Source organism: Rhinichthys klamathensis, unplaced genomic scaffold (genome assembly GCF_029890125.1).
Source record: "Rhinichthys klamathensis goyatoka isolate OS25496 unplaced genomic scaffold, OSU_Roscu_1.1 h1tg000633l_1, whole genome shotgun sequence".
Classification (NCBI taxonomy): domain Eukaryota; kingdom Metazoa; phylum Chordata; class Actinopteri; order Cypriniformes; family Leuciscidae; genus Rhinichthys; species Rhinichthys klamathensis.
Window position 1 is genome coordinate 624,801 of NW_026607079.1, and position 25,184 is coordinate 649,984.

At 38.2% G+C, this 25,184-nt stretch overlaps 1 protein-coding gene across 1 annotated transcript in view; it reads right to left on the reverse strand.

Annotated features, from left to right (window-relative positions):
- The window catches only part of LOC130076197 (unconventional myosin-XIX), a 53,392-nt gene that overhangs the window by 11,218 nt on the left and 16,990 nt on the right, over window positions 1-25,184 (reverse strand). The window contains exons 10-19 of the mRNA XM_056241190.1: window positions 25,078-25,168; window positions 20,523-20,688; window positions 11,602-11,675; window positions 11,191-11,426; window positions 10,071-10,247; window positions 9,147-9,287; window positions 6,211-6,318; window positions 6,032-6,102; window positions 3,941-4,020; window positions 347-504 (exon numbers count right to left, since the gene is read on the reverse strand). Of these exons, the coding sequence (XP_056097165.1) occupies window positions 347-504; window positions 3,941-4,020; window positions 6,032-6,102; window positions 6,211-6,318; window positions 9,147-9,287; window positions 10,071-10,247; window positions 11,191-11,426; window positions 11,602-11,675; window positions 20,523-20,688; window positions 25,078-25,168 (1,302 nt within the window). The remainder of the gene's footprint in view (window positions 1-346; window positions 505-3,940; window positions 4,021-6,031; window positions 6,103-6,210; window positions 6,319-9,146; window positions 9,288-10,070; window positions 10,248-11,190; window positions 11,427-11,601; window positions 11,676-20,522; window positions 20,689-25,077; window positions 25,169-25,184) is intronic.

Here is a 25,184-nt window from a genome sequence, read left to right on the forward strand (position 1 = left end):
CGCAAAGTACATCACGCGGGAAACACTTAACGTAACGCGTAAATGCAAGTAACTAACGTAGCAGAGGAAATAATATGGAATTTTTTACAGAAAACTTCTTGCACAAAATAAATTCAAGCACTTTCTATGTATGTTTATTTTCAAAAGGTTTCCAGGGCCTTGATTTTTTTTTTTTTTTTTTTTGATTCAAAAATTTTCGAGGATTTCAAGGACCCGTGGGAACCCTGTAAAATGACATCTGATTGCTTGTGATTGCATCAGCCAAGACAGAGCCAAAGAGTTCAGTGAACTTTCAACATTTTGCAAATCATGTTACAATCAGAAGTCATCAGAGTGCATGCTTTACCAGGGACTGTGTAAGAAAGACTTTGGTCCTCCCACAATGCACCATGTCGTTGTTATCATCAGGGCTGAGGGTGGAGTTTGGGACGTGTCTCTTGAGCACCACATTGACCACATCCTTTACAGCAGATCCCAGAACAGCCTGATCGTTTATCTCAGGGCCTGTGGGCGAGAAATACACATTTATGATACTTCTATTGTGTTTTAAAGTCCTCCTGCAGTCAATAATTTTACCCCTCAAACTCATCTTTTATAATCAAAATTACATATTTTAATGCTTTTTTCCCTGAGAAAATAATTTCTTCATGCCTTAAAATAGCTTGAATGTTTGAATGTAAATTAATCTGACTGATGAATTTGCACATCTTCATCTTGACGCATATTAACAACATATATAAACAACATTAAATACACTTTTTTTCACATTTTGGCCTATTTTACTTCCATAACATGTCTTCTTTCAGACTAGAGGAAAGAAAACATTCAAAATACACATTTAAGTGATTATTTTATCGCACTTTCTCTATTTGTATCAGTAGATTTCAATTACAATACATCTCTTTAAAGGCCATTTTCTCAAAACGCGTTTTTTTCTTCTTCAGAAAACTCCACTTCTGCAGCACTAACATACAAAATTTTTTAAAATTGTAATTCTATTCATAAGGTCTTTACAGAGGTTTTTATTTGATTGAATTCACCTGATTTATACAACATTTTATTTCCTAAAACATTGTATAAAAAAACAAAAATTAAAACAAAATCTCATTTATGGGGGGATAAAAAGAGAGAGATCCAAAATACCCTCTGTAAAAACCTTAGCTGTAATAATGTCAACAAAATTAAATAAACTGGGTAAGTACAGTGATTTCTAATTATTTATATCCTATTCACCTGTAGTGTCTTGCTTTCACTCAACTAAATTCAAGCTCTTTAGTGTCACCATATTGATTCATCATGATTAGTTAAAAGCTTGTTTTGACTCTTGGTGGCGTGAGGTATTAGAGCAAACGTTCAGTCTCGTCCCATAAATCCACCTTCCTGCAGACTTCACTTACAATCTGCTCCAACACCAGAGTTTCCGCAATAAAAAAAATGGTGCCGGTCAGAGTTCGTTTTCGATTTACGGACATTTTGATGATATGCCGGTCAAATATCGCCTCTTAATTTGTCAAGTTGAGGAAAACTGGAGGCAGGCTATGTAACTTAAAGGTGCATTGCGCAAGTCTCTGAGTTTTTGCAGAACTATGCCCCCTCTGGTGATAAGCGAAACTGCAACCAGAGGTGTGCACACTCATGGACCACACGCACACGCACGCTTGCACGAGCTGTTCATAACCAAAGGAGCATCAGCCGTACAAATCTTTTGTTTAGTTATAATGTCTTCAGAGGTAATAAAGTTATAAATCTGCAAGTCATTTCAAATATATGAAAGGAAAGGCATTTGAGTAAATTACACACTTATGTGTGAGGGGAAAACGGGGGTAGTAGAAAACTTCGTTTTTGTTTCCATCTATCTCCATGTTGAACTGTGTTTACTGTATCAACTTATGATTGTGTTATTATGGAAACACGTTCATGAACAATATAAGTTATTACTTTGTAAAAGCCAACTGAGGATCCCGTTTGAGACCAAGAGCAGACTGGAGATCTCTCCATTTGTTGAAAGCCTTCCCGATGTTGACTCTCGTCTTATTCCGACGCCTGTCTGACTCCAATTTGGCCCTTTTGGTGGCACTAGACAAAAGTTTTCTTTTCTTTGTCTTATGTGGAGTTTGCGTTGGGGTTTGGAATGGACTACAAGCCGGTCTCTTTGAATCCATCTTTTGTCGAAAGTTGACTAAAGTTTTGTCGCTCGAGTGTCGAGTTGTCTTCGCTGATACGGAGAATGGTGGCGAATACACAAACCTGCCAGACATAGCCAGGTGAGCGTGAACGCGCATGACGTCACGCCCAGTCTCAAATTCCGTCCCAAATCCCTCTTATTTATTTTACTGTACAGGATTATAGAGGCAATCGCAGTAGATAGTTAACTAGCAGATCATTCATTTAGTTCGCTATTAAATAAGAGATCTAGCGCTAATATCTGTTGTTTTTTAAATCAAGCTGAGCGCTCGTGTCGCTGCTATCAGTTGCATGGACGACGCGCTGCGCGAGTTGCGCAATCTTCACTCGGACGCGCGCTTCAATCTATCGCCGTTGCGGAGACTCTCTATTCATTCCGGTGAAATCACAAAATAAAATGCACACAAACGTGTCCCTGCTTGATATAGGCTGTAACCACTGATGAACATAGGCTATTCAGTTTTGATGAGAGAAAAAAAAACTGTAGCTTACGAGTGCGCGGATTAGAACCACTGATCTATATAATGAGATGTTCCTGATTCACCATCGTCCGTCGCGTCTGGCCTCTGAAAACAGCTTTTAAGGCTAGTCTGCCTGGGCCTGGCCATATCTGAAACGTCTCACTCAATAGTTCGTTGTTTAGGTCTATATTACAGCCGTTTTAGGCGTACGTTTTATTTGAAATGCAGCATGCGATGTTGTTTAACCCTCTGGGGACCAAGGTGTTTTTGGGGTCCTTGAGATGTTTTGACATGCCCTGACATTTGTGCTTTTTTCAGTTGCTTATGAACATATTAATGGCACAGGTGAAATTACACTCTATTTAGCACAAACAGGGCTACCATAATATGTGAGCAACATGTATGTACATGTTTGTATTTTTGAGAGAATCTTGTTTATGCATGTTTATTGATAAAACTAAAAATTAAAGTTTCTGAAATAAGGCCACAAAACACATACTAAATATGTGTCCACTAGACTTTTGAAAAAAATCTGCCAAAACGCACCGGTGCGTTCTTGGTCCCCAGAGGGTTAATAACTTTCAAATGGTAGAGCCTGTTTCTTTATAACATAGCCAAAGGTCGGTGTATTTTTGCTTTATACATTTTAGGCTTATTCTCAAATTCAGATTGTGTTAGGGGGGGCGGGATTATTACGCAATTTTAATTGGACAATTTGACTGGAGAGATTTAATTTTGTCGGACATTTCATTTTTTTCCCGGCCAATGTCCGGTAATCACAGCGGACAACGGAAACCCTAATTTTCAAAATACCTTGCTTAGTTGGTTTAGCTCTGTTTGAATAGAACTGGATCTTCAGGAGCAGGATTGAGCACACTTGATTTATCTGAGATGTTGTACTGTTCTTTAACCAACAAATGTGCTAATTCATGCAGGATGAGCTGGAACAAGTCTGTACCACATCCCACAAGCAGTGATTTGAAACCACATAATTTCTATATAAGACATTAGTCAGATTACACCAAGATTTAAACTCAACATACAGAAGAGGGAGACAGTTAAGATTGAGAAGAAAAGGCAAGCAAGTGCACAACTGCATGCAAAATACCCTCTAGATAAGCATGCAGGAATTCACCTGAGGAATTCAGATTCACATTATTTTAAGCACTGCGTTCATAGAACAAGACAGGAAGAAATAAGAGGAGGATACCGAAAGAAAAAAGACAAGAATCAGGAATTAACGAAGAGAACAAGAAAGCAGACGGTACTTTGTGTCCACTTAGGGTTGCACGTACAGTTCTCTCGATTCATTTGCGCTGCTAGTCTGTTGTTTGTGATCAGCCCGTATCTCTGGAGGAAACTGCAATACGGGATCCTGCACAAACAATACAAAAGAAAAGTGATCATTTTGAAGGGAATTCTCTAAACTTGAGCTGATATGAGATATACTAATTCTTGGAAGTAGTCTTCCCTTTTAACCCTTGTGCAACTTATGGACATTTTTGGGTAACACTTTACTTGAAGGGGTGTGCATAAGACTGACATGACACCTTTATGACACCTTTGACATGACAAGGAGGGTTTATGCATGTTTATGCCAACTGTCATTAAGTGTCATTCGCTAAATTATGACATTTTTACTGCAAATATGACATTGTTTGAGATGTCAGGTGGTTGGTTTTGACATTCCCTGTCATGAGGCCATTATAACATTTTAATGACAAATTCAATTTGTACCACTGTAGTTGAGGTCACGAAAAATATTCATGACACAGTTATAATGGCCTCATGACAGGCAATGTCAAAACCAACCACATGACAGTTTAATGTAATGTTAACCCATAAAGCTAAGGGGTTTCTTAAGTTTGATAATTAATCTGCTATCATTTTCATTTCTATCATACCATTTTCTCAGGTTTGGCCTATAAAACAAATGGTCACATGTTTCTGCTTCTGCATTTTATAGAGCCAATTATATAAATTATGCTATAATTGTGTGAGTGTGTTGGTATGGATTTATGTGTATAATAAAAAAGTGTGTGTGTGTAATATTTGAGAGAAAACTCAACTGCAAATCACAAATCCAACCACTGTGTACCAATGGAGTTTTGCTGGGATCTAATGGGGGAAACTAGACTGAAAGCTAATTTTTTGAGATATCAAATTCGCCAAACGAATTTAGATTTCAGTCATTTGATTTATTTTTAGCAGTTTAACATGTTTTATAAAATATATATATATTATATAAAAAATGTTCATAAATAATTTTTATAAACTTAAACCTCTATAACCTCTATAAACCTTTTTAATTATACAATAATCTGCCAAGGGTTCTCCTCAAAATTAGACCAAACTTAAGTCTGTGCTCCCAAGCTGACACTAGGGGTGTAACGGTACATGTATTCGTATTGAACCGTTTCGGTACGAGGCTTCCGGTTCGGTACGCATACAAACCGAACGATTATAGGACCATTTTTTCCTGCAGACAAAATCCGCGCTGGCGCGATCACCACAACGTTGCGCAACATCAAATGGCAAGCGTAATGAAAGCGGAACGAAACTGCGCTACTCATTATATTGTGCTTCACGGATCGTTTATCAGTTCGGACCAGCGACATCTGTGCAGCGCGAGCCGATCTCGATCAAGCGACACTGTTACAACACAGCGCTAAGATCCAGTGAAGAAAACATTTGAATTCGCCTCTGAAGTAATAACATCGCTGTGAGATCTAGTGAGAAGCATTCACATTTCTCCGTTATTAACCGTAGATCTCTATTAGATCAAACAGCGCTGACGTGGACACCAGGAGAAACATTGTGCCGTGAATGAACTAGTAATACTTTACGTCCACAGACCAGCAACATTCACCATGGATTTAATATAGTGGTTACACTTAATGTAACCAGTTTGGCTGGAATAGTGAAATGCTTTCAAGTACTTCACACATCTTTTTCCAGCATTTCAAAACTCAAATATTATATAAATAAATATGTTATTTTTAATGTGATGACCAAAACATTATTTGTTCATCCTTCAAAGATGACAGCCATTTATAAACCTGAAAGTTTCAAGATGTAGGAAAACTCACACTTATTTAAAAAATATTTTTTCTTTTAACAAATAGGAAATTTCTCTGGCATTTCTTACTTTTTGCTGTATCGAAAATTTACCGAACCGTGACTTTAATACCGAGGTACGTACCGAACCGTGATTTTTGTGTACCGTTACACCCCTAGCTGACACAGAAATTGTTGTCCTCTATGAACCCATGTGTAACTTTTTTTAATTGATGCACAAAACACTTGGTTAAACACTTAACAAGGGTTAAACACTTGTATGATGTGGAGATTATATGGTAAGAGATGCGTGGATTATGTAGCTTTACCTGATGGGAAATCCTGCTGCACTGATGTTTATGGTCTCCACTATCCCACAGGCCTCAAGCTGAGCGATGACCTGAACACACACCAAACCAAGACTAATCAGTCCATGACCTATAAACTTATTTAACCTGCAACTCAAGCGGATCCCATGTGAGCAGACAGAAATGCATGTTTTTCGCACCTCTTCCTTTTTGAAGGTGAGCGGTCTGCAGTCAGGGTTGGGTTTGATGCAGCGGGTGTAGTGCGGGGTGGTGCTGTGCAAAATCTTCATAAGCCTTTCAAGGGAGTTCTGCATATTCACAGAAAGACAAACAAATTAAAGGGTTAGTTCATCCAAAAATAAAAACTCACCCTCATGTTGTTAAAACCCCCTAACTGTACGTACACACCGCCGCCGACTTGAGCATCCAAAGTTACCGGAAGTCATTCATTTTCAATGGAAGCTGCAAGGAGCGTCAAATCCATCGGCGTCGCGTTTTGAGCGACCAGAGCGTCAATCAGAAAGTTGAAAGTAGCTCAACTTTATGGTAATGAGCTATGACACGGTTCAGCGGCAAAACGCCAGCAACCAATCAGAATATAGACGTCCTTCGCGCTGGCTGATTACGGAAAAACATGCAATGTAAACTTTCGTCCTACCAAAACATTAGTTCTGAGAACATTAGTCTTCTCCGCAAATACAATACAGCAGCACCAAACACAACAACTTCGCGATGATCCATAATGATCCAGTGATACACATTTGAGGATGAGCGCAACTAGGGATGTCACGGTACCAAAATTCCAGTAGTCGGTACCGATACCATTCAAATTTTACGGTTCTCGGTACCAATTTCGGTACCACAGCAAAATCTGTTTGAACTATTTTTCCATTTTATTTAACTATTTGAAAAAAAAAATTCAATTCAATGACTATTATTTATGATGGTAAATTTATGAAAGCATTGAAGGCTACATGCTGTTTAAACGAAAATATTGATGATATTGAGAAATATTGCTTATAAAAAGTGAGTGACGCGAGTGACGCAGAACCGGGTTTGACTCGGTTTTGTACTCGGTACCACCGGTACTTGGTACCGTGACGTGTAAAAAATTTTAGTACCGACTTGGTACCGAAGTACCGAATATTTTGACAACACTAAGCGCAACTCTTATTGGAAATATTTACGAACGCTCGTTATAAGCGGGAATTTGCCCACGGTAACACAGATAAGATGCAAAAAAATAATAATAAAAGCTAATAATTATTTTTTTCCCCGACCAAATGTGACCAAAACGGTTATAAAAATGCTGTCATTATAAAAGGTTTTTGCTTGTTTTTTTCTGTTTACATTTCATGTTGTGACACTTCCACCATGATCGAACATACAATACTGCGCCGTCAGAGCGTCAACAAGCGTCCCCGTACTTTCTGACAAGCGTCCTTGACAGGGCGGCCAGAGTCGGCGGTGGTGTGAATGTACAGTAAGACTTTCGTTCATCTTCGAAACACAAATTAAGATATTTTTGATTAAATCTGAGAGCTGTCTCACTCCTCCATAGGCTTCTATTGTAATTGAAACCTGCCGACCCAGAAAGTTAGTAAAAATATCGTTAAAATAGTCTGAGTGACTACAGTGTAGAGTCCTGCGCGGGACTGTTTTCTTCATCCCGCTCCCGCCCGCCGAATTTTTGACCATTACCGCCCGCTCCCGCAACGTATGTGTTACACTCCCGCCCGCTCCCGCAATATGTATGTCCACTCCCGCCCGCACCCGCAAAACTCGGAGAATTTATTCCCGCACAATAATAGAGATGAACTGACTTTGTGTCTTCTCCCGTCCCGCAGGAAAAAAACGCGTATTTGTATTGCTATTGTTAAAGAGATTCATGAGGTTGTTGGTTTCGTTTCCCTGGCCTGCATGTATTCTGACGCACTGATCAGGAAGATGAATAGTAAATGTCAGACTTGCCTTGCTCAGGTTTTGTACTGTAAATACCTCGTTTAAGGTTCTTTTCCACATCATTGACATCTCCATCATGTCGTTAGGCTACCTCCCAATCCCGCAGGGGTTTTATTTGTCCGCCCATTCCCGCCCGCAGCAAAGTTCAAACCGCCCGCTCCCGCGAGATTTGCTTTGGGTCCCGCGGGACTCAATCCCAATGCAGCCCTCTACTACAGTGGCTCAACTTTAAGTTTATCAAGCGCCGAGAATACTTTTTGTGCGCAAAAAAAAAACGACTTTATTCAACTATTCATCTTCTTTTGTGTGAGCCTCGAGTGAGTTCATGTAGTGTAACAGCGCAGCGCTACGTCAGAACGTAGGCTCACTATTGGCCGACGCGGGTCATGAGTGTGATGCTGACCAATAGTGAGCCTACGTTCTGACGTAGCGCTGCGCTGTTACACTGTTTTTGCTAACTTTCTGGGCCGGCAAGTTTCAATAACATAGAAGCCTATGGAGGAGTGATCCAGCTCTCAGATTTAATCAAAAATATCTTAATTTGTGTTCCGAAGATGAACGAAAGTCTTACGGGGTTGAACAACATGAGGGAGAGTTTTCATTTTTGGGTGAACTATCCCTTTAAGCACAGACACATGTCAATGTAAAAAATAATCTGAATTGAACCAAGACATGACAGCATCACTCCTAGACATCCTCTGATTGTAGTTGTATAGCATATGAAAGTCTGAAGGGGCCCAAATAATTCACTCAATTTAGTGGACGACGTCAAATACAGGTATAAACAAAGGACAACTATGTCAATCAAACATTGTGGTAAAACAAGTGTCTTAAACATTACAGTTTATGACTAGCACTTTAAAAATGCTGTTAGATAATTTAGGAAAAGCACAAACATAAACAATCCACTTGACTTCAGAGCATCTTCAGTATATGTCTACTTTAAAACTTGGTTGATGACCACTTTGCACAATCAACAATATAACGATATATGTGTGAAAGATGTTAAAATGACTGGGACAAGGAAATAATCCGAAATCATCCTATAATGTCAATGTAAAACTTAATGATTAAGGGCTAAAACACAATAATTTACAACAAAAGTCATTTGTAAAAATGAAATCTTTCTATGAACAAATCATAAGCTTCATTTTTACTTTTTTAAAACCTGTACCTTAAATTTGGAGACGACAGTGATGACTTTACTGTGTCCTCTAGAGCCCTCGCTCTCAAGGTCAGCGTCAGCGAAGAGACTGTGCAGCAATGAATCCTGGGATTTCTGCAGGAGACAGGTGAGCTCAGGAGGAACCGGGTCCTGCAGAACACATGGACACATGCGTGCAAATGAGACAGAAACACAAATGAGTCCGTTTAGCTTAGACCAGCTACATATTTATGTTTATAACTATTTATATACACTACCAGTCAAAAGTTTTGGATCGGTAAGATGTTTAATGTTTTTAAAAGAGTCTCTTCTGCTCCCCAAGGCTTCATTTATTTTACAAATTTTTTTTTTTAAGTAATATTGTGAAATATTATTATAATGTAAATCAGCTGTTTTCTATGTGAATATACAGTAAAGTGTAATTTATTCCTGTGATCAAAGCTGAAATTTCAGCATCATTACTCCAATCTTCAGTGTCACATGATCCTTCAGAAATCACTCTAATATGATGATCTGATGCTCAAGAAACATTTTTATGATTATTATCAGTGTTGAAAACTGTAATTTACATTTTTATTTCAGTATTCTTTGATGAATAGAAAGTAAAAAAAACAGAATTTATCTGAAATAGAAAGCTTTTGTAACATTAAACACTTTTCTTTTCTAAAATATAATTTACATTAAACACTTTTCTATATATTTTCTATATATATATATATATATGTATATATATATATATATATATATAATTCAGCTTTGATCACAGGAATACATTACATTTTAAAATATAGTCAAATAGAAAACAGTCATAATATTTAACTATTTTTATTTTTAATCAAATAAATGCAGCCTTGGTGAGCAGAAGAGACTTTTTTAAAAACATTAAAAAAATCATACCGATCCAAAACTTTTGATTTGTAGTGTAGTCTGTACCTTGTTCTTCTCCATCATGCCCTGGATCTGGTAGCTGACTTTGCCTGCGTAATGGGCCACAGTGAAATGAGGCTCTTTGCTGAATTTGTCCCAGCTGATGTTGGCATTATCCGACAGCTCCTTCTGCAGACGCACACGAAACTGCTTCGCATCCGACGCTCGGTTCAGACGACACTCCTGAAGGACAGACCGACAGAAAGGGAAGCCAGGAAGGAACAAGGTGACTTCATTAGTTCTATTAAAAAAGCTCTTTCACCATGTATCAATAAGCTATACATAGTGGCATTCACTATATTTGCGATGCAAATTCAAATACAATGCAAGGGTTTGAAATGAACTTTCACTCACCGGCTAATTTGGCTACTACATTTTTTAGTTACCGGCCATTCAGAACTTCTAATAACCCAAAAAAATAAAAGAAATGAACCAGATTAACTACGTCACAGCTTATATATATATATATGAAATCATGGGCATCGGAACCATTGTATATGGGTTGGGACAAGACCCACCCACTTTTTAAGACCAATGATATTGGACCCACTCACTTTTACCGTCTCTAATGTCTGTTCCCTATGGAGGACCAGCTCTACCATATTTAAAAATAAATACAGAAATAAATAAATGCTCAATAAATAAATAAGCATACAATTAATTGCCCCAAAAAATACAATAAACAAATAAATGTAGGTAGAAATTAAATTATACAGTGAGACATAAATGTATATATCTCTTAATTAGCTTCTTTATTTATTCACCTTTGTAATAATTACCTTATTTATTTATGTGCATGTTATAATATTTTTGTCTGTTTTATTCTTCCTTTGTATTTTTTTACCCAATTTATTTCTTCAATGCTATTTATTTCAGCCTGTCGTTTTTACATTTCTGTATGCATTTCTGCCTCATTATGCAAATGAGGAGGGGCTGTGTCTTAAGGGGTCAACTTCTGCCCATTGGTTGGTTAGCATTTTACTGCATGTTATTTTGACAGCGTTATTTTTTTAAGTGATTTTTTCCGACGGGTGTTAATTTCAAACCCTGAATGCAATGCAAAAGAAACGCAAGATACTTTTACAAAGTCCGAGTTCTCTCTCTGAGATAGGAAGTGGAAGCAGACCTCATTGAGGAGGGAGAAAATGCTGGAGGGACTGCCTTCAATCAGGTCCAGGCAGCCCTGGTTGTCTTGATAGCGTATGAAGGACCACTGCAGCCCCTCGGTCACGTACTCCTCCTGCTGGGCCTTCAGGTAATGAGCCACAAAGTGCTGCTGCAGCTTCTCGTTAGCGTAATTAATACACAACTGCTCCAGGTTGTTCAGGAGGAAACATTCAAAACCGTACACATCCAGCAGGCCTGTAGAAGACACCAGTCAAGGATTTATCGCCATTGTTTTCCAAATGTACAGTAAATGATTGACACATTCAAATCTTAAAATTATATGCAGAAAATATTACTGAAATTAATTAATTAATTAATTATATTTAGATTTTTTTTTTTACATTGAATAATAAATAAATAGAATATGTACCAATAAAGTTGCACCACATGGAACGGTCGGCACACATACTGTTGTTGATTAAAATGACTAACCAGTCAAACAGCCTGAAAATGGGGAGAAGAAAAAAATTGAAATGTGATGATTAAAAAACTTGCACCTTATAAAAATATCTTCCGTTCTTCAGTTTCACTTCAAGTATAAGTAGGGTTGTCAAACCTTAAAAAAAAAGTTGTCAGTACCAGCATTTCAAGCATTCTTGTTCATGTTTGTTTTAGGGCTTTCTGAGAGTCTGAAAAGGTTTTTATTTACACCAAGTTTTTACAAGCGCCAATCACAGACGTATCAGAGGCCAATCAGAGGCTTTCATTATAACCAACAATGTGTAAACACAATGTAAACAATACATTCATTGTAGAATTAAAGGTACAATATGCATGATTTTTTCACCACCAGGGGTCGCTACCTCTTACAATAACAAAGGCGTATATTGATGACGTATATTCCGCATTAAGTGTAATTATGGATCTTGTCGGCAAGCTGATGGATCTTTTATGGATGAGTGAATACATTGATGTTTTTAACATGACTGTGGTGTGAAGCAGGGCGCGATTGCTAGACGTATAACGTTACCAGCGCCACACGTAACGCGAGTCCCGCGGATATAAAAGAATAAGGACATTTCATTCTACGTACCGAACTACACGCAAGTGCTGAATTAATACTCACACAGGTCAGTTTATTAGACGAATTAAACTTGAGGTAACGTAGCGCTGTTTCACTCGCTATAACAGTTACACTATCACACTAAACGGCATTTGAGTGTGTTGAATGTTGTTAGTTAGGTTGTGTGTTGGCTGTATGAGACTAGCAGTGAGCTAGATCAGCATTAGAATAACATACAGATCATATTCTAACATTTCATCATGTTGAACTAAATAACATTGATTAGTTTTATGTACATTTGCTCACCTGTCTAATAAAGTAACATGCAACACTCGCGTCTCTGTCGAGTCGAAGTTAGTCGCGGACGTGGAGCTCTCGGCATCTCGAAAGATGTTGATCTTCGTTTTAGTCCTCTTTTTGTCTCAAACTCTGCTTGCCATGGTCCATAATGTTTGAACAAAACAACAACAGCGTGAGCTGCTGTTTTGTCCCTCCCCTTTACTTTATTGGTTGCTGCATTTCTCTATTCTGCTGTTGGTTTCTTTCTGTTTTCCCGCTCTCTGCTATCCTTGAGTTTGTAGGTGCTGCTATTGGGCGGAGACCACCAATCATCGGCTGTGGTTCAGGATTTAAGGCTGTCTGAAGATCAGAAGTGGAGGAGATTTTGGAGTGTTTGTTGGCTCATGCTACTGTTGTTGAGAAATACTGACTTTGTGGTGGTTCGCTTGCGTCCTTATTAGAGGTTGAACGACTTTTGAAGTCGACTGTTTTGACATCAAAGTCGAGTCGACGTCGACTAGTCGATGACGTCATTCATAAAAACACAAGAGATGGGACTGCTTTGCAACATGCCACAATTTGCAAGTAATTAACAGAAAATTATACAGATGCTGACAGACAGCTCATAATGGGGCCGTTTACACCTGGTCACTTCATGCGTTTTTACTGATCTGATTTATCAAAACGATGCCATTTAGCCTACACCTGGTCACATAAATATGTTTTCGCAAAACAGATATAAATCCGATCTTCAAACAACGCGCTATGCAGATTTAACGGAGTTCACGTCACCGAAAGCAACAATAATGAGCTGCATTTTATTGATCATCAGCTAATTTAAAAATCAAAGACCGCAATAAGAGAGACAGCACTGGTAAGATCATTTTGTTTATTTACTTTTAATGAAGATGATTGTGTGTGACTTACTTTCACTTTGATTTGCGATAGTTTGCACGTTGGCTTGATGAAGAGATGCTCGAGCTGCTCATCTGCGGCGATGCGTGTTGCCATAGCTTCATCGCTATAATACGCTCTCACACGTTTATTTTTAGCATTGTTGGGAGAAGCTGAATTTTTTTTGTCCAATTCAACAACCAGATGCATTTACACTTGTCCAGTTTCGTCTGTTAAGCGGCCCAGACCTCCTCCTGAAGCAGTTTGAGCGATCGGATTTAAATCCGTCTTGAGTGCGTTTCGGAGGGCATTTACACCTGGTCTTTTCACGATCGAATATAGCTATCAGATCACAGAAACATGAAGTGCCCTGGTGTAAACAGCCCGCAGTTACATCATCATTTAGGATGAAAAGAAAAGGAAAAAAAGCTATAAATTCACATCTGCGCCTTAGTGATCCAAGTAATACAAAATAGTATTCCAATTAATTGCGGGTAAATTAGCTACATCATTAATATGTTTAAAAAAATAAATAAAAAGAAAAATGTTTTAATGATTTTAATAAAGATACTGAACTCTTATTTCCGGTAAAACAGTGAGCGTGCGTCATGCTTTTACTTTCGTTTTCAACAATATCTAGTGTTAGGTTAGTAAATTATTTACACACACTTGATGTACCAATGCTGCTTTCTTGCTGCAATGACCCTCTGGGCTCTTCATCTGTTGTCGTCTGCAACATGTTAGTATCAAAATTAGCGCAATCATAGTGTCACATGATCAACGCGACTAGTCGACGTCAAGCTTAAAGCGTCGCGGAATTTCATTAAGGTCGACTAATCGGTTCAACCCCTAGTCCTTATTTGATTGTGTTTTCTTACTAGAGGACTTTTTGTCTGCACCAGCCCGGAGAGCAGAGGAAAGGAAAGTACGTCACGTGACCTACATCTTACATGCACGTAGGGTTATAATTGTTAGACACACTAGGGAAGGAGCGTGTGCAACTGTGTAATTTTTGTTTGGGTAGTTGTTTGGGTAGTTAGTGAAGTTTTAGTTATTCTTATTTGTTTTGATTATTTTAATTTCTTCTATGTAAACCACTTTGAATTACCATTGTGTATGAAATGTGCTATATAAATAAACTTGCCTTGCCTTGCCTTGCCTTATGGCGTGTTAAGCGCTGAAGAATTCCTTATTTTCTGGTTTTGTTTTCAGTGAGTTTAGAGAGTGGGGCTAAGTTAGTTTTGGTTTTGTTATTTTGTTTGTTTAGCACCGCTCATTTTCTTTCTCTCTGTGGCTTATTTCAATTCTTAGTTTTTAATGCTTTTGTGTCTATAGCTGTTATTACGTTTATTTCTTTGTTTTTATTTATGTAAACTATAACGTTCGTGTTGGAAATAAAGCGATCCACCTGCTTGCAGTAATTTGTTGTCTTGGCGTCATTCACCCACAGTAACTTCCTCCCCAGAGACCAAAACTATAGGAGTCTGTTTTCAATTTTATTATGTAACTTATAGGGGTGTGCAAAAAAATCGATTCACATTTGAATCGCGATTCAATCTTTACCGATTCAGAATCGATTCATAGAATTCCAAAAATCGATTCATATTTTTTTTTTTTTTTTTATGGCGTGCACGGGCGGAGTGGCAATCGGGTGAGTCGGGACTTTTACCGGTGGTTCGGTAGTGTTTCGAGGCTGCGAGGGCCGGTCTGATAAATAGTTACATTGCCAGTTCTTGCCGCCCGCTGGTCAAACTGTGCAGCCTCTCTGCTCAACCCGTGAATAAATGCATCGATCCGCAGATTATGTTTGAGTTCTTAATGGTCTGTAGATCTTTTGCCAAGCGTGTCAGAGCTTACGGGTTCTAAACCGCACTCGTTTAGTTTTTTCTCTCTCTCATCAAAACCGAATATGTTCATCACGTTTGTGTGCATTTTATTTTGTGATTTCACCGGAACCACAACGGCGATATGAAGCGTGCGTCCGAGTGAAGACTGCGCGAGCCACAGAGAACACTGTATCCATGACACTGATAGCAGCGGACACGAGCGCTGTCAGCGCTCAGCTTGATTTCAAAAACAACAGATCTCTTATTTAATAGCGAACTAAATGAATGCTCTGCTAGTTAACTGGAGATACCCGCAAATTACGCCTATGAACGACTTCACTGGATCTTAACAAATCAATCTAACCATAGATGTTACCAGTAACGGTGGCTTTTTAAAATCTATTTAAAATTATTTCGCAAGGGTTCTATGACATTAGTATATTTTTAGGAAGTTCAATGTGCCCAGTCGAGTTCACATTTCAACAGTCAGCCTGGGAGCTGAAGTAGTCCTTAAACCACATTTAGCATAATTGTTTGTTTGATCTGACTACAGCACTGTAAAGCTAAATGTAAAAGCTTTTTATTTAAGTTTTATTTTAAACTTGAATTAAATGTATTTGAAAGCTGGCCAAAGCTTGGCACTTTGCACTTTTTAGTTGCAAAAGTTTTTATTTTTGTATGAAGACATAAAGTAATATCAAACTACATTTAATTTGTTGTGTTTTTTTTTTCTTTTAAATTGTGTCTACTGCAATCAATCACATAGGAAAAAGTAAACTACATTTATATCCACCTTATTCCTGACAAGCTTACTGCGTTTTGAATTATGGGCGGCACTTCCGGTTTGGGGAACTTCCATTCAAAAAGACTGAAACGAATCATTTCAAATCATAAGGTTGCCCTACAAATAAACCTGATCCGTTAGTTTGACTTAATGAGCAATCAGTTTTCTTTCATGTTTTATCTAAGAATAACATGAGAATAACGTAACACTTGGTATTTTAACGTGACATGTTATAACAAGAATATCCATAGTAAGAGCTTTGCATTCTTTTCCTCATGATTATTTTCTTTTTTCCTTTTGAATTCCGCTGTAATAGTATGACAAAGGTCAACACATACTGCACATTTGTGGTCTGTTCTCCCGATTTAATTTACGATGTATACCATTAATAATTCACTGGGATCCTCTCCAAATCCTCACGTCTCTTTCCAGGTTTGGTTTCACGGGTAAATACAATTTATTATCTGTCAAAATGACTGAAATCACTTTAAAATAGTATCACGTAATGCTGAAGTAAAACACTTTTTTATTAAGGCAACGTTACATAATACAGATTACCACAGTGATATTTAACCGACCGATTTAGCTGTGGAAAGTTGCTTTTGAGATTATTCATGGTCTGTTGAAAGTTAGCTTGTTGATGCTTTTACACTTTTAAATGTCCTTTTAATGTTCAATGGTTGAAGGGTGAGTAGAATAATGTAATGTCATCGTAAAAGGTTTAAAAATCTATTATTGCGTCCATAGAGCTTTGTCTTTCACTGATTGTTTACATCTTACCGGAAGTTACACCCATAAATAGCGCAAAGCGTCATGGGGCGCAGGAATACTGTGGATACTGCGAATCGTTTTTTGAATCGAGAATCGTTTTTGAATCGAAAATCGATTTTGAATCGAATCTTGAGACAAAAAATCGGTATCGAATCGATTCGTGACATTTTCTGAATCGTGCACCCCTAGTAACTTACTATGCCACCTGAGGACGTAACAGTCCTTCTAGGCATAACGGGCATAACCCAGTTGTCAACGTCTGTCACCATGGTTACTATCGCAGTACGAGGTCAAACGTGGCGGAAACCGGGGGTAACGCGGATATGACGCCATTGACTGGCGCCTCCTCACCCCTGCTGACACGCCCCGTTTCCTTGGTTAAATTATAGATTTTCTCAGCATTTACAAAAAGTTGAAAACATTTGGGATATTGTAAGTAATCAACTAAACAAAATATACACTCACCGGCCACTTTATTAGGTACACCTGTCCAACTGCTCGTTAACACTTAATTTCTAAGCAGCCAATCACATGGCGGCAACTCAGTGCATTTAGGCATGTAGACATGGTCAAGACAATCTCCTGCAGTTCAAACCGAGCATCAGTATGGGGAAGAAAGTTGATTTGAGTGACTTTGAACGTGGCATGATTGTTGGTGCCAGAAGGGCTGGTCTGAGTATTTCAGAAACTGCTAATCTACTGGGATTTTCACGCACAACCATCTCTAGGGTTTACAGAGAATGGTCCGAAAAAGAAAAAACATCCAGTGAGCGGCAGTTCTGTGGGCGGAAATGCCTTGTTGATGCCAGAGGTCAGAGGAGAATGGCCAGACTGGTTCGAGCTGATAGAAGGGCAACAGTGACTGAAATAACCACTCGTTACAACCGAGGTATGCAGCAAAGCATTTGTGAAGCCACAACACGCACAACCTTGAGGCGGATGGGCTACAACAGCAGAAGACTCCACCGGGTACCACTCATCTCCACTACAAATAGGAAAAAGAGGCTACAATTTGCAAGAGCTCACCAAAATTGAACAGTTGAAGACTGGAAAAATGTTGCCTGGTCTGATGAGTCTCGATTTCTGTTGAGACATTCAGATGTTAGAGTCAGAATTTGGCGTAAACAGAATGAGAACATGGAACCATCATGCCTTGTTACCACTGTGCAGGCTGTTGGTGGTGGTGTAATGGTGTGGGGGATGTTTTACTGGCACACTTTAGGCCCCTTAGTGCCAATTGGGCATCGTTTAAATGCCACGGCCTACCTGAGCATTGTTTCTGACCATGTCCATCCCTTTATGGCCACCATGTACCCATCCTCTGATGGCTACTTCCACCATGTCACAAAGCTCTAATCATTTCAAATTGGTTTCTTGAACATGACAATGAGTTCACTGTCATAAAATAGCCTCCACAGTCACCAGATCTCAACCCAATAGAGCATCTTTGGGATGTGGTGGAACGGGAGATTCGCATCATGGATGTGCAGCCGACAAATCTGCGGCAACTGTGTGATGCCATCATGTCAATATGGACCAAACTCCCTGAGGAATGCTTCCAGCACCTTGTTGAATCTATGCCACGAAGAATTGAGGCAGTTCTGAAGGCAAAAGGGGGTCCAACCCGTTACTAGCATGGGGTACCTAATAAAGTGGCCGGTGAGTGTATAACATTGGCCTAGTGGTTTTTGGATATTTTACTGCAAAAATCCTGCATATTGTACCTTTAAGACAGCTTTTTATTATAACGTGAGATTAATAAAAACGCGACATGAAGTACAAATCATGAACTTTCTTCTCTGAGGTTAATTTATCTTTTGTGTTCGTCGCCGCATGAAGTTATCACGTTCACATCTGTCAAGTTCCGGTCTGGTGATATTCAGTTAAGAAAGTACACAGATACTTTTTTTTTAAGGATTTCTAGGCATTGTATTTCATGTTGTGTTTTTCATAGTCTTGATTTATCAACTGTGGCGCTAGTAGAGTCAAAGACTATAGAATTACTCAAGACACGTCACTCGTATTGTTTTGAATGGGGATAAGTGCAACGCTCAATATGGCGGAATAAGTCATAAGAAATAAGATTTCATTGGTGATTTCAAATATGAAATTTAATCGTAAGCTTGGCAAACATTTATGGAGATTTGATTTGATGTTTCCCCATTCAAAAAGATAGTAGCTGCACTTGCATGGCCGAGAGGCGTTTCAAAGATGGCCGCCGAGTGAAATGACTAGTCTTAAAGGGACTCATGAACGCAGTCGAGCACAGAAGGTCAGGATTTGTGTTTAATAATAAATTGCATTTCAGTTGTTGTTTTTTTACCAAACTCAATCATAAACCCACAGAACACTTGGAGTATACGACACGTGACGCATGGGATCATTCTGTGATACTTTTGTGTATTTTTTCAATCTTGACGCTAGGGGTGGAACGGTACACAGAAGTCACGGTTCGGTTCATACCTCGGTTCAGACGTCACGGTTCGGTATGATTTCGGTACAATGGAGGGAAAAGCAAAACAAAAATGCAGAAGGCATTTTTATAAATGTCTTAAGCCTTGTATTGTTTAAATAAGTTTTATTAATAAAGGCATAGAACCAGTTTATGTGTAGTGCACTGACAGTAGTTTTATATAATTAGTTTATTAATTAAATTATTAAAAAGACGAAAAGACCTTGAGATATGTTTGGTAATTGTACCTGAATGAATTTAAAATTAATTTGCTATTTCAGATCAATATATTTGTTTTCCTTCATTTTAATTAACCCTAACTTTATTCTCATCTGAATTATAAATAATTGATTTCCGTATAAAATAATACTACCATTAAAAACTTTTGTTAACAGTTGTAGGTTACAGTTTGACAAGAGTTTAGAGTGTGACAAAAGCACAATGTTGTGTTTTATTGCGAGTGTACACAAATATAAGTAAACACTTTGCAGTTTTAATGATGTCCTGTATGAAAAAAATGACGGAGTATGTTTTTATGTTACTACTGTTCATCGCCCGTGCCTCTCACACACACACACACACACACACACACACACCGTTCGATCGTGCGATTCGCGCCCGTGCCTCTCTCTCTCTCTCTCGCTTACGCGCGCACACACACGCACACACACACACACTGTTCGATTGCGCGATTCGCGCCTCTCTCTCTCGCACACACACACACACTCCAGCATTACAATCTTGATCGCAGCCTGTTCATTTGCTGCGTTCACAGTCACACCAAAAGCGAATAGAGCGAAATTGATCGCTATTTAAGAGTTTTTTTTTTTTATTTGTACCGTGTATTCTCCGTGCAAATTTGTGCACTGAACCGTGACGCCCGTACCGTTTCGGTTCAATACGAATACATGTACCGTTCCAGTTCCACCCCTACTTGACGCTGGTCACTATTCACTGCCATTATATGGACAAGCAAGAGCAGGATTTTTTTTAATTGCTTCTTTTCTTGTCAGCATTCTGCATTAGAACAAAACCAGGGTAAGTAAATGATGACTTAATTTTCATTTTAGGCAGAATGCAACAGTTTTTGATGTGGTACCGAAATTGGTACAGAGAACAGCACATTTTTACAGGTATTGGCACAGACTACTGAAATTTTGGAACCGTGACAAGTATAATTATATTGCATTTAATAAATAATGCAACACTACATATCTATAAAATATAGCTCTACAAACATCTTCATAAAATGTGTAGCCGCGTTTATACGTCTGTGACTTACTGCGCATAAATGGCTTTAGCAAGACAGTCTCTGCGGACGGTGCACTCCGACCGAGAGCAAGGTTTGAGGATGTTCTGTTTGCCGGCGCGCAGATTTCTCACGGTCAGACACGATTGTAGCTCGTCTAACGGCACCTGGAGCAGGGCAGCGGTCTTCTGGAGGAAACCTGCACACAACATAGAAAAAAAGAGTCATAATTTAAACAAAAAACATAATTTAGAAGTAATAGGTTTTTTTACTATCCTGTTTTTGACCCAACACTCATTTTGACTTGGAAGTAAACGCCCACTGCGATGATTGGGTAACAGTTTTGCGTATTAACACTTGTGTTCTGTTCGATTTCTGTGTACTCCCCGTATGGACCGGGTCAAATTGACCCAGATTGGATTCAATACAATTCCTCAAAAATCACACTATGAAAAACAACAAAGATTTAGATACAAACTGTAAACCTTTGATATCAACATTTGTCAAACATTACAAAAACATTATATCTGAAAATATGATTTATGAAAATGTTTTTAAAACATTTTTTAAAACAGTTTTGTTTGGACAAAATTGGAAAATAAACAGTATACTGATTTTTTTTATTTTTTTTTATTTATTTATACATTTTATGCTTTGAACATCGTAACTGAACAAAAAAACAATTGCTGTATAATGAAAAATTTTCATTTTCCTAAGTTAACTTTCCCTAGTTTCCTAAGACCTATTTTCCTAGTTTCATTATTCACTCACAGGGAAGTGAGAAACCAAACATAACAAAAACATTCATCAAATAAATGTTTTTTATTTATTTTTTGGCTCTTTGAAAATCCTACATAAAAGTTTTGGTTAAAAGCTATGGATTTTAGATATTTTGAATATTGAAATGAGAGCTTATTTTACTATCTGTGTCTGAAAGGTTTTCATCTGTAATTTGCAAATAATTCTGAACACTGTAATTTTAGCTTTTTCAAGTGTGTTTGGTTAGGGTTAGAGCACTTTTAGATGCACTTGCACATTAGAACTGGAGTTGAAGTGCCCTGACATACAGAAAATAAATGTTTTTATTTTGTGTCTGTACAGTTGCTTTTGAATGGCTGCCTATGAGGGTCATATTGACCCGCGAACATCACGAACGTAACAGTAATTTTGTTTGTATATGTCAAAACACATCAGCATGTTGAAACTTTGCATGCATGTTCATCATGATAAATGAGAAAAAGTCACAAAATATCAAGAAAAAAAACAAAGGTTGACCAGTATTTCCAACAACTTGAAAATCGAAACGAGTCAAATTGACCCGCAACATAACACAAGGGTTAAAATCATTTTTAACATCCCCACCATTACACATGTGAAATTGTTTTGATAACCTCCGATGTTTGCCATGTTTTAGCCAGAGTCTGATCCCGAATGAGAAGAGGAACCTACACGTCAAACACCAAGGATACTCCAGACGGAGACAGCGTGGTAATTAATCATCGTTATTTATATTCATTCCAGTATTTTATTACATTATATCAGTGTTGAAACGAAGACACTACACAACATAGAAAAAAAGAGTCATAATTAAAAACAAAAAACATCATAATATCGAAGTAATAGGCTATTTTCTATCCTGTTTTTGACCCAACACTCCACTCTGTTTTGAGAAGCATTCAAGACTTGGAATTAAACGCCACTGCTATGATTGGGTGACAGTTTTGCGAAATAAAATAATTTTTAACGTCCCCGCCAAAACATTTATGCGTTTATGCTTTAAGTTTTGGCTGTGGCAACTAAAGTACTTAGATTTACCACAGTAATAGTTGACAGGATAACTTACGGTGCTTAATGTAAATGAATTATGAATAAATGCATCGTTCTTATAATTATTGTTCATCATTTTCAGTAAAGTGGAGGTAAAGCGAGTACATATCAAGCGACCTGTAACAGACAAAGCAAAAGTGACACATGGTTAAAACACTGTTACTGTGTTGCAACATTACTGTCGGATCCAATATAGACGTCACTGCCATCTTTTATTTTCAATCCCTCTGAAAAGCCTGCGTCGAACTGTCTTGTTTAAAAACGAATCCACAGAAAAATTAAGCAAGCACGAACAGTATCGTATTAACAGTAAGTTATTCAACGCTTTCCTAATGTTAGGATCACAAGCAATGGATGTTTTTCCACTTCTTGTAATCCTGTAATCCTCTGATTGCGAGGCTCTTGTATTTACTATGGCATGACATGCACGAATCAGTGGGCGGGACTAAAGAGGCAATGATGTAGAAGTGGGCGTTGACCTTCTTCTGTGGAGGCGGTCTTTCGTCAAGCTATTACATCATACTGAGACAAAATCCAAATTACATTTTTGATATAACGATAAAAATTTGAGTTTGAAACTTACAGGATATTTTTATAGTACAATGGCCTCTTATATGTCAAAAGTGTGTGTGTATATACAGTGGTGGCCAAAATGATTAGAACATAACATATTTAAGAAGGTTTCAGTTGTTATTTTCCAAGAGGACAATGACTCTTAACATTCTTCTAACTATTGCCAGATCTTAGCCTGTTCTCACCAGATTCTCGTACATTTCATTTGTACAGAGAGTCTGGCCTTGCTCCTTTGACAAGCGTTAACTTCCTTGTAGGCGGGTCCTCTGTTGAAGTCTAAAACTATTGGATCTGCCCAGAGCCACTCTGGATCTGCCATAACCAATCTCTAACGTTTGGAGCGTTTGGTCGACTCAAACTAGCGCATGACATCAACGTCATCGTTCTCAGTCACTCCCTCTGTTCGCTGATTGGACCGGTAAAAAATTGACAGGAGAAAATCAAAGAATACACCACAATCCCAGACGTAGTACTGAAGGAAAATTAAAATTGAGCGGAAGTACGTAGCTAGCCGGAACTACCTGTGATGGTCAATTTTAAGACTTTTTAAGACCTTTTTAAGACCATTATGAATTAAATGTAAGACCTATATCACACCATAAAAAATATGTACAAAGGAAACGCAGAGTCTCAAAATTACTTGCACAGTAAATTAATTGGTAACACTTTATTTTAAGGTGCTTGTAAATAAGCAGTAATTAACAGTTAATAAGACACTTATAAGACCTTATAAGATGCATATAAGATGCATATAAGCATTAACTACTTCATATAAGGGTTAATTAAAGGTCCAGGCCCTGAAGAGATCAGGGAAACTACTCCCTCTTGGGAAGGTCCATTTTTAAGAGACTGGGAGTTTGTGTTACCATTTATGTTTGTTCGGCTGTTCTAAAAGTGCAATGTATTGATACTTGAGATTTTTTATTTTTATTTAATTTATTTATTATAATTAGTTAATGCTTATATGCATCTTATATGCATCTTATAAGGTCTTATAAGTGTCTTATTAACTGTTAATTACTGCTTATTACAAGCACCTTAAAATAAAGTGTTACCAATTAATTTATTGAAACTGAACAGTACTGAAGACCGCTTAGATGGATGCACAAAGCTGATTGGCTGTTGCATGTTGGGCTATTTTGTAGTCGTAAAACAGCAAATTATTTTTGGACTAGCGAAATAAGGAACTATAACACCACGCAATAAAAAAAAACATTCCAAAGCGCTGCGGGAGGACGTAGGAAAATTAAGAGCCGTTTAAAATGATTTAAGACCTAGAACACAATACTCCAGCAAATTTAAGACTTTTTAAGGCCTTAAATTGTGATTTTGAAATTATAGACTTTTTTAGACTTTTTAAGACCCCGCGGAAACCCTGAAAATGATGGACTGGCCCCGGTCAGAGTCCGGACCTCAACCCCATCGAGCAAATTTGGGGTGAGTTGGAAAATAAACTGGACAGATCTATTGTACATTCAAAGAAAAGCCTTTGGCATCAGTTGCAGAAGGCATGTTGAAGTTCTCAGGAAACATATAGACACTATGTCAGAGATATGTGCTGCTGTAATTGCTGCAAAAGGTGGACACACCAAATATTAAAAGTTAAAAGTGGATAAAAACAGTACGACTCACTTCATCTGATATTTGTTGTGCTCAGAGCAATCCTCTGCCTTTTTCATGAACATTATTTACATTTACATTTTACATTTTAATTCATTTAGCTGACGCTTTTATCCAAAGCGACTTACAATTGCTATATATGTCAGAGGTCGCACGCCTCTGGAGCAACTAGGGGTTAACTGTCTTGCTCAGGGACACATTGGTGTCTCATAGTGGATTCGAACCCGGGTCTCTCACACCAAAGGCATGTGTCTTATCCACTGCGCCATCACCAGCCCCATTATGAAACGATATCATATTTTGGGGGCAAAAAGGGTCAATGTTTTCAGATCTGTCAGGTGCTCTAATAATTTTGGCCACCACTGTATCGAAGATTATAGAGCAAAGAGTCACAGGAAAGTAGTGGCGAGAGAGGAGGAATGTGATAGAGACATGTCACAACCCAGACATGAACTTGCATCACCCATAATAATAGCACTTTGTCTCATCATGTCTGGAATATGCACCTTAGCTAATACACAGCCATAACTTTGCTTTTTAGATGAACAAAACAGCAGAAACACCACACCTTTGGAGTGCCCATCAAGGTCACATGGTTGAGCCTCTTCTGATGCAAGACTGAAGTCCACATTCCCCAGCTGCAGAAGACCTGCAAGGATCTTTGCAAAAAGACAA